Here is a 10,661-nt window from a genome sequence, read left to right as displayed (position 1 = left end):
TTTTATTTTATTTTTACAATATACCAACACAATTTTATATTTGGCTTAATAGACTTCCCTTGTGTTTTTATAACCTGCATTCCAATATGTACCTTACAAAAATTTACATTTTGAATCTTATATTATATTCAAGTTTCAATTTTTCCCACTGAAAGAAAAAGCCATTGGACCTCTTCTGTGTGTGTGTGTGTGTGTGTGTGTGTGTGTGTGTGTGTATTATTGAAAGCATTTGTCTTGCAAGAGATAACAATGTCATTCAATAGGTGCATGCATTTGTTCTATTCAACGTGGGCCAGACACTAACAGATTCCAATTAGAACAGTTTGTTTAAAACTTGCTAAATGCAAATAAACATCATGTGCACCAAAAATAAACCAGAGTATACACTCAAAATCTTTCATTTCCTTAAAATTACTCCTAATTTATGTAAACAATGAACAGACTCTTTTTACAGTTACTGTAACTAACACAGCAGGAGCACACACTAGTGAAACTATTGCATTTCCAAGATCAGTCAAGGATTGCTCAAACAGATCATCATCCTTTTCCATAGTTTCAATCATTTTCTTCAAGTTATTTATCTCCTCATGCATTGCCTCAGCTTTCCCCATGAATCCTTCTTCATGAAAATCTCTTTGCAACTAAAATAAATGAATAAAATTTGATAAGCAAAAACATTTTTACAATACTTATATCTTAAGAATTACACTTTAAATAAAACTTAGAAAACTGTATTTAAATTACACCTAAAGTATTTCTGCACTCACATGTGAAATAAATTAGCGACAAACAATATTATCCTAATGGGACAAGATTTGGTGAAGAAGAAGCATAGATTTTCCTTATTATTATTTATTCACTATTCATTTTTCCTGTGCTGAGGTATGAGAAAAAAAATTTTACATACTTGCCAAAATATTCTATTGTTCTGTGACACAGAATCTCCATTTCTCTTGGACAGTATGATCACCACATCATGGTGAGCATTAGAACTCATCTAAAATGTGTTGTACAATGCCAACATGGTTAAGAGCAGAGTTGCTTTGGTGCCATATGCTAACTCAGGCTGGCCATCCACATGTGGAGCTATGGTTTAGATCTGAAAACTCTTCCCAAATACTCATGTGCTTGGAATTAGACTGGATCATCAGAGCACTGTGCTCTCCGGGGCATTTACAATTTATTATCTCCGTGGGCAGATTGCTGCTGTTAGTCTATGGGGCCTGGGAGGAGGTGGGTCGCTGGGGTATAACCAGGAGGGGACTATTCTTGTCCTCAGTTCATGTCGTCATGTCTGCTTCCTAACACAGTTTGGTCACTGTTTCTTTTGCCAAGGCCCTGTCCCGTGCTGTGTCAGCCTTGGAGCCTGTCCACTAGGAAATGTTGGAGATTTTATCCCACCTACTGGAAACTCACGAGGCTACCTGGAGACAACTACAGTAGTTTTGTATAGGTTATCACTTCATGAGCTTTTAAGTATGACATTTCTGATACTTTTATGTCAAAATGGATCTAGTTCAGGGTCTTTGGAGACTATAAGACTTCTGATATTATGGGCATTGTTAATGGAAAACAGTTGGGACTGACACTAACTAAATATCTCAAAATTCTGTGTACTCAGGTCCTGCTTAATTAATCCCATGTGAGATCATTTTATTAACTTTCCAAACACAAATGCTTTTCATAATCTCCAAGGAAAAATAGGAGTTAAGATAAGCTGAATTTTCAGAGTATAAAATGGAGCAAGAGGCTGCAGAGATAGCTCAGTGGTCTAAGCTGCTGCCTGGCAAGTGCAAGGACCTAGGCTCAATTCCAGCACCACATGCCATGCTGTCACCACTCTGGACACAGTGTTCTGGCCACTGAATCCAGGCATGCTGGTTTGCACCTGAAATCCCAGCACTGGCTAGGCTGAAATAGGAGGATCACTACAAGTCTAAGCTGCATAGTGAGGCCCCATATCAAATATGCAAATAAAAATGGAGAGAATCCAAAGCAGGATTCAAACAAACAAATGAAGGGATTCCACCCTGGATGAATTTCCAGCACCAAATGGCTCTGGTGCCCCTTTCCATGATCTGGCCACAACATTCCGCATCCTGCTAATGCACAAATGCCCTCAGAGTTACTGAGAAGGGCCACACCCACCTGCAGTCTTTGGTGCAAAATTTTTTTCTGATCTCCCAGGATGTTCTCTTTCTCCACCTTCAGCTTCTTTGCCAACTGTACCACATTTTCCTTCAGAGACCTCTCTTGAGCTGCCTTCTTCTGCTCTTCCTCCTGTTTTTCCTGGTTTACAATTTCTTGTTTCCTCTCAGCTGCTTCTTTCTTGGCCATCTCAGCTGCTCCAGGTAAGGTTCAGAGAAGGGAAAAAACACAAAATTGAAAGCTAATTTCTGCCCTCCTGAGCTCAGACATAAGATCAAATCTGAAAAGAAATCACAGAATTCTTGCAAGCCCACACCATCCAAAGCAGCATAGTTGGGTGTTGTTTTTTTTTTTTTTCCTATTTACTTATTTATTTATTTTGTATTTTCGGGAAGGGTCTATAGGATTGTTCAGGGTCTCATTACTAGTTCCGAATCATAGTGATCCACTTATTTACAGCCTACCAAGAGCTGGAATTACAGGGGTGCACCACTACCCCCAATCTCAATTGCCATCTCAATGTGCCCCGAAGGCGGGTGCAGCATGAGAGGCCTGGGGATTGAACCTGTGGCCCCTGTGCCTGCTTGCAGGTGTTGTAATCCACTGAGCTATTTGGCTGGCTCTTTACAGTGCAGTTTAGAAGGTGATGAGAAAGGCCTTGTCTCTGTAGCTAAAGCACCCTAAATTCCATCATGTTCTTCTCCCTTTCATCAGAGCATGCGCTTCTCAGAGAGAGGATGCTACAACTTCATAGAACAACTTGTGGGATCACTCAGAGTCACTACAGGAATCTGCTCATTCCTCGGAGCTCATCTGCTTTGCATACCTGCTATGGCCTTTTCGCCATCAGTAAGAGCTTTATCTGACTGCAGGATGGATTCTTCTATTGTTGCCTGGGACTGCAAAAACTTTTGGAAGACCTCTCCTGCCTGTGGAGACAAGAAGGAATTAAACACTTTCCATAGAGCGAATATTTACACAAAGTGAATATATGTATATCATGTTGCATCATGATTACATTTTTAGTGGCTCTCTATAAACATATCAAGCTTCTCAGTGTAACCAGAGACTCTGCAAGCCTATGTGGTATCTCATTTCCTTCCCCTGAACCATCTCCCAGGTCTCCGTGCTGCACCTGCTCTAGGTTCCAGCCAGTGAGATTCAAGAGCATTTACAAAATCCACAATCTTTGACACATTCATACATTTGTCTTTCAACAAGAAATTCAGGCTCAGTCCTGTGTTGCTTTAATCTGCTAGGACTTCCAGTTCAGTAGTATCAAGGATCCACTGTACAAATATATACTACTTACAGCTATTTGGAGATTGAAGTCAACAAATACTGTGAAATTTATATTACTTTGTTAAGTGAAAATCTGTATCACTTATACTCTTTCTGTTTTAATTCTAATTTGTTCTTTCTTTAAAAAATAAAAAAAAAACACTTGAGAAAGAATTTCTCACTAAATTTATCACCAATATCAATTTAATACATGGTAGTAGTGGACTATGAGGTCTGCTACCCCCACCTATATCTCCCTTTTCACTGTTTCATAAGTTATACCACAGAATAAGCACATCTCTACTTAGTTGATCTTGTCTCTCTTATTTTGATCAGGCTGCAGAGGAAAACATCTAACTGATCCATGAAAATATCTGGCACTAAGAGCACTAAGCACATTGAAAATCATCTTCTTGGCGGATGAAATGACTGATTTTTTTCTTTCTTCCTCTTGGATTCCTGAACTACTTACAGTTTCTTTAGGAATGAACTTTTTATTCTCAGAGATATACAGTCAGCAAAGCATTATAGTGACAAGTGGGCTTCTGGGTGTCATCCACAGATGTAGTACAGTCCTTGCATGCAGGAGGCCTGGTTCAGATCTCCTACCCTGGGGAGGCTTGTGAACATTTTGTGCTATTCTCCTATTTCTTTATTACTCACAACTGGCTCATGAGAGCCCTTGATATTATTCTCTAGACTTCCCCAGTTCCCGCTGGCCTCACCTTGACTCCTTTCCTAGGCACCTTCCTATAGTCCTCTTCAATCTGTTTTCGTGTATCCATGTATAGCTGGTGCCCTCCAGGCATCCAGAATGTTCCTGCTAAAGTGCTTTCCATTAATGGTTTTGAAAGTTCTCTCAGTTCTTTCTGGCAGTATTGATCAGATTCCTCTTCATTCTTTGACAAGAAATCCTCCTTTTCATCCAAAATTATTTTCTGCAAGGAAAAAGTGCAGATATGCAACCTGCCTGGGAAAGAAAGGAACATCCCAGAGAACCTAGTAAAAATCTCAACCTATTTTTTATAACAAAATTATTCTAGCTTAGTAAAATGTATGATGAATGAGAAATCATACAATTTGACTTATTGAAATCACTGAAAACTTCTGACAGACAATAGGAAACTCTGAAATTTTCAGGACACCGAGATGCTTGTCCTTGAAGAGAAGGAGCTGAATTTCACCATGTCTATGGCTTCTTACGGCTAGATCCCCTCTGGTTGTATCTTAGTGCCATAATGCATAGCAATGAGCAATGCCCTGGAAGGATAACCTTGTAAGAGAAACTAAGTTTCCAACAACGGGACATGGCACATCGAAAAAGCCAACCACAAGGGATGAGTAGCATTTCTGGACAGGCAAGCAATTAATGGAAATTTTAACAGAACCCACTGGAAGTATTAAAGAGGGCATTTATTATGGTTATGTGTCATTTACACAGAGATCCTGCATAAAGCGTTGATTTATTGTTACGATTATTATTATGATGATCATGATGATTATATTTTTCTTTTAAGCACTGACATATAGCTTTAGAAACTCCATTCTCAGAATTCAAAATGTTTACCTTGGAATTTGAAATAACCCACAAGCATAATACAGTCACCTCTAGGCTTTATTAATGAGGAAAGATGATGAATATTGAATAAGAAACAGTACCACCAGCTGCTTCTGGAACTCCTGATTTTCATCCTTGAAGGAGCTCTCCATGAAGACCTCGATGGCCTCCTTCTCGCAGGCCGCGTGTACGTCCAGCAGCTCCTGGAGCGTGTCTGTGGGGAGCTGCACTCGCTGGGCCATCTGCTCGCTGTAGTGGGCAGCTGCCTTCTGCACGGCCGCTGCGTTCTCAAACTGGGCCAGCGTGGTCATCGCATTCTCCACACAGGGCACCGCCCCACTGTTGATGGCCTTCACGTAGGTCTCCACCAGAGACCCCAGCCCTGAATGAGCCGGAATTTTTAGGTGATAAATAAGAACATGAGAGTACAGTAGGTTCTAAGAATATTGGACTACCTTCCTAAAATCACATATCTCTGTCTCTGTCTCTTTCCCACGTGCACAACTATGTCTTATTCTCATCTTTTCTCCTCTTAGTCTCTCATTTCCACTGATTTCTGCTTCAAGGCTTTTAGGCTTATCTTTTTTTAACCAGGAATCGAACTCAGGACATTGTACTTGCCAGGAAGTCACATAAAACGCTGAGCTACAGCACCAGCCCTGTATCAAAGCTTTTAAAAATTAGTTAATATCTAGCTTCATCTAATATATTAAATTATGCATGGAAAACAAAATTTCTAAATTATAACTTTATAGATAAAGGAGAAGTAAAGGAAATAATGGAAACAAAAGTTTTGTTAATAGAGGAACATGGACTCATTCAGTCAAGATGGAGAATAGGAAAAAAAGATCATGATGTATCATATACTGGCACATATTTCCTACAATGAATGAGATGATTAGGTATACCTAAAATGTACCAGAAAATTTAATTACTGAAAGAAAGAGAGAAAGAAGAAAGAAAGAGAGTGGGAGATAAAGAAAGAACAAAGAAAGGAAAGAAGGAAGGAAGGAAGGAAGGAAGGAAAGAAAGAAAAAAGAAAGAAAGAAAGAAAGAAAGAAAGAAAGAAAGAAAGAAAGAAAGAAATCTCGCAGAAGGAAGCCACTTCTCCAAAAGAAAAGAAAGAGAAAGAGATCATAAAACTGTTCAATTAGTTAAATAATCTCAGAGTATATTTGCTCTAATTCTGAAGCTTCCAATGGATCTTCAGGATCTTAGGGAATAGTATTTATATTTAGAGTGCTTGAAGCTTACAGAAACTTTCCTTGTTCTCCTTGCAAAGAAACAGTCCCATGCAGGGCTATCTCTGAGCAAATAGTCTATATCTATTTTCACATAGTAATTTCATTACAAATGGCAGATTTTCTTTCTGTACAGGGTGTCACAGTGCAGCTGGGACTCATAGTGATCCTGCTGTTTTCAGCCTTCAGCCTGGGATTAAAGGTGTGCACCAGTTCACTGGACTTCGTGGCTGGCTCAGCATGACTGAGGGCAGACTCAGCACAGCATATGGTGCCAGCGATTGAACACCAGTCCCTGCACTTGCCTAAGCAGGCACTTAGTTCACTGAGCTATCTCTCTGGTCCACAAATGGAAGATTTTTCCCAAATCACATACTTGTATAAAAGTATACAATTTGGAAGAGGATGGAAATTGTAACCTCATTGAATGTGATCATCATACATTGTATCCACCTCTTTATAGAATATAAATATGTGAATATCATGGTAGCATAATTACAAATAATGTATGGTAATTTTATAATATATTCAACATACACTAATTGATCCAGAAATATGCCAATAAGACTCACGATTTCCAGTGATCACAATTCCTTCTTTGAGGGACTTGATCTTTGCATTAGTGAAGATATAAGAACAGAAGCTACGTGTTTGCTCTTCAAAATCAGGATCCAGTTCATCTTCTGAGATATTCTCAATATGGAGTAGGCGATGTTTGTCATCTGTTGGCCGATCAAGGACAAAGCAGTTGTGCTCTGGGAAGAAATTCCTGATGCACTCCCTGGGAAGATTGACTACTTCTGATTTGGGATTATCATCTAAGGAATGGGAAAATGAAGAACAATTAGATAGTCTTGAGACAGGGAGATCAGAGGGATTTTTTCATGGAAATTGTATCTTTGCAGCATTCTACACTTACAGAATACCTTTAATATAAACGTTTAATGTTTTTTGTACATCAAACTGTCACCAGTGTTAGAACCAAATGCTGGGAGTATAGCCCAGTGGCACAATGCTTGCCTAGTAAGCATGAAGCTCTGTTTGGTTACCAGTGTTAAACAAACAAATAAATGAGATAATGGGCAATATATATGATTTCATATATCCTCAGATCTATATGATTTATTTCAGTGGAGAAAAACTTTTGATTCAACTTCCCAAAACTAAATATGGCCCTGGTTATAAAAGAATAGTTTATTTGATATTTACTGAATATATAAAAGTTCAGATACAGCTAAGTAATATTCCATTATATAAAAATGTCACAGCTTTTTTATCCATTCCTCAGTTGATGGACACTTGGCTTGTTTCCAAGATTGAACTATTACTAACTGAGATTTTTATAGGTGAAGAAATGTGATTAGAAACCATACTCATTAGTAAAATAAATAATGTATGTGTAAGCATGGTATTTTCTCACCAATGCAAGAAATTGAAATAGGTAATGCAATAGATATTTTGAAATTGAAGGAACCTGCTGAAAGTGAAAGACGTGAGATGGAGAAAAACACAAAAGAACAGGAAAGAATATATTTATATATACACATAGAAGATATTGAAGATAATTGTACTATTAGCTTTATTAGTTCATTGAAAGGAGCAGTTAGTGCTTATATTATCTGATCAATTTTATACGCCTATATCTGGTAATCTGAGCAAATGCTTTAAAGGTAAAAATTAACAACATATTAACAATTGTTAATATCCTATCCTCCTTTAAAAATACCATAGCATTTTTAATGGATCTTTCAATTCATTTTTCTGAAAATGGTCAAGTGTAAATTACTTTTTTTTCTTTCCTTTTTTTCCATAATTTTATTGATAAACAAATAGAAATGAGACAGTTGTAAATCAAATCGGTAGGACAGTTTCAATAATTAAAACATTGCATACATTCTTCTTAGTGGTTAATTGCTGTACAAAATGCAGACTTGATATTCTATTTACAAACACCATTAGAACAAATCATTCTATTCATTAAGAGAATGCAACTATATATCTATCCTAACCACATTGAATACACAGATACAAGATGGACATTCATCTGTATACCCTCTTTTTGTTAAGTTCTGTTATTTGAATATTATAGGTGTGGAAACTTAGCAAAATATTCTAAAAGAGTCCAGTAGCCCATAATAGTATTGGGTCTTCCGCTTGACTGGCAATGTCAGAAATTGTTGACCTGAGTCCCAAGTGTAAATTTCTAGTCTACTCATTTCCTTCTTGAAATTGAAATGTGGGACCAAAACGAGGAGAGACTTCCAGGGGATATGAAATGACATTGATATAAAAATTAGAATAAAGAATATACAGTGATGACTATGTAAGAAAATATATTTAGATACTAAACTTATTTCACTGAAAAATTCCAACTATGTAGAAATAGACAACAAAGCAGTGGTTTCCAGCCTCATAGAGGAAATGAGCAGATAAATGTAGGCTGGAAGACAAAGTAGGAGATTTATAGGGCACACAAGTCTGGAGACTTGCACAAAATGAAGTTAGAGTTAGCAAAACTATTGTAAAGCTTTCACTGAGAATTATCAATTTTACCTGCTTTTATCACAATAATTATGTTAAATGACAGATATTGCGTGCTAGTAACCACTGTACTATCTGCATCTATCCTATGTCATCATGCCTGAAATCTAAAACATAAAGTGCAATTTCTAAAATTTCACACTACAATGGCTTTTAAAATAATCACAACTCTCCAACCCCGAAGTCCACCAAGTGAGTGAGAACTTCTGCGACACTCTCGGGACACCCAGATCCAGCCCAGCCTAGGCACAGCGAGCACGTAGGAGAGCTTCCAACCTCCGTGAGTCAGCTAGACACCTCCAGACCAAAACTTAGGCACTCGCGTGAGTGAGACCCTTTTCCGCACCACTAGGACCCCTGCAACCCTCCAGCGCCCCTGCCCCAAGCCCACGAAGTGAGGGAGAATTTCTGCAATGCTCCTGGACCCCCAGAACCATCCCAGCCCAGACGCGGGTAGTATGTGAGAGAGCTTCTGTGCTCCCCTGTGTTCCTTGGGTCAGGGGCTCAACAGAGGGGTACCACAGGTTCACTTCTGAGGGCTGCAGCAGAAACGAGCTGAACACAAAAGCAAGACACAGGCCAGGAATAACTGGAAAAACTCAAACTTAATAAATCTGCAATCAAATTTCAGTAGGTGCTAAGGTAATAACTGCAAGAAAGCGCTACACCAAAGGTCAGATGTCAGTGCTATATGAAATGACAAAGAGAAGGAGCAAAATGCAATCTCAGGTCTCGAGCCCACCCATAACATGTTCAGAGTACACTAGCTCAGCTGAAATGAATGAAATAACAGTGTCAGAAGTAACGAAACAACAGCAGAAAGTTATAGTGGAACTCAGAGCAGAATTAATTCCTGAAATAAAAAAGAAATCTCTGAATTTGGTGCATCTAAAGTAAAGAATCAAATGGAGACAAATAAGGGGGAAACCCAATGCTCACCCAGAACAAGTGCAGAGGACATTAGCTCAGATGCAAGGTATGAATTAACAGTGTCACAAGTAAAGAAACAACAGCAGAAAGGTATAGAGAAAATCAGAGCAGAAATAATTCCTGAAATTAAAAAAGAAATCTCTAAACTCATACCATCTGCAGTAAAGAATCAAATATGTAAACATATGGAGGAAACCCAATCTGAAAAAAAAATCTGCAATAAAAGAACTAATAACTGCCTCTAAAAATAAAATTGACTTAAAAAATAAAGCAGATTAGAAATATGATGGATTCCTTGAATGAGCAATACAGGAAAGAAATAGATCACATGAAGCAGAGTCAAAGAGATATAGAGGAACTTAAAAATCTCAATTACAAGCCTGGAAAACCATTTTAGTGAAAGCAAAGACATAGTTTCAGATCTTGAAGATGTTTGTACAGCTAGTGAAAAGGTGAGAAAGGATCTCTTAAAAACAACTAGGATGCAGGAAAAACTAATCCATCACCTGCAAGACAATGCAAAGATGAGCAATGTGAGACTAATAGGTATCAGTGAGGAAGAAGGAGTCAATACGAATGATATAAAAAGAATATGGGTAGAAGTAATAGCAGAAAATTTCCCAAATATAAGGAAACAATCTGACATTCAGGTAACCAAAGCATACAAAATGCCAAATAGCTTCAACTCAATTAAAAACACACCTAGACATTTAATAGTCAAGACAACAGAATTCAAGCACAAGAATAATATCCTGAAATCCTCTAGAGAAAAAATCCTCTAGGGAAAACCCATGAAAATTATGGCAAACTTCTCTTCACAAACCATGAAGGCAAGAAGAGCATAGAGCAGAGTACTCCAAGTACTCTTATGAAGACAAATTCCAGGTGAAATTACTGCGGGCCGCGGGATCCTGAATAGACCCGGAGTGCAGGCCCAGCGAGTGAGTGAGACGACCCAGGCC

At 38.3% G+C, this 10,661-nt stretch overlaps 1 protein-coding gene across 1 annotated transcript in view; it reads right to left on the bottom strand.

The window, feature by feature from the left end:
• Positions 1–370: 370 nt before the first annotated feature.
• LOC101587195 (guanylate-binding protein 6) overlaps positions 371–10,661 on the bottom strand; it is a 26,000-nt gene continuing 15,709 nt past the window's right edge. Inside the window, exons 5-10 of the mRNA XM_004648534.2 lie at positions 6,801–7,046; positions 5,089–5,369; positions 4,155–4,367; positions 2,975–3,077; positions 2,149–2,342; positions 371–641 (exon numbers count right to left, since the gene is read on the bottom strand). Coding sequence (XP_004648591.1) covers positions 423–641; positions 2,149–2,342; positions 2,975–3,077; positions 4,155–4,367; positions 5,089–5,369; positions 6,801–7,046 — 1,256 coding nt within the window. The 3' untranslated portion in view covers positions 371–422. The remainder of the gene's footprint in view (positions 642–2,148; positions 2,343–2,974; positions 3,078–4,154; positions 4,368–5,088; positions 5,370–6,800; positions 7,047–10,661) is intronic.

This window comes from Octodon degus, unplaced genomic scaffold (genome assembly GCF_000260255.1).
Source record: "Octodon degus isolate 3935 unplaced genomic scaffold, OctDeg1.0 scaffold00430, whole genome shotgun sequence".
NCBI classification, from domain to species: Eukaryota; Metazoa; Chordata; class Mammalia; order Rodentia; family Octodontidae; genus Octodon; species Octodon degus.
The sequence above is the reverse complement of the archived record's forward strand: the minus strand, read 5'-3'. Positions and strand labels throughout refer to the sequence as shown.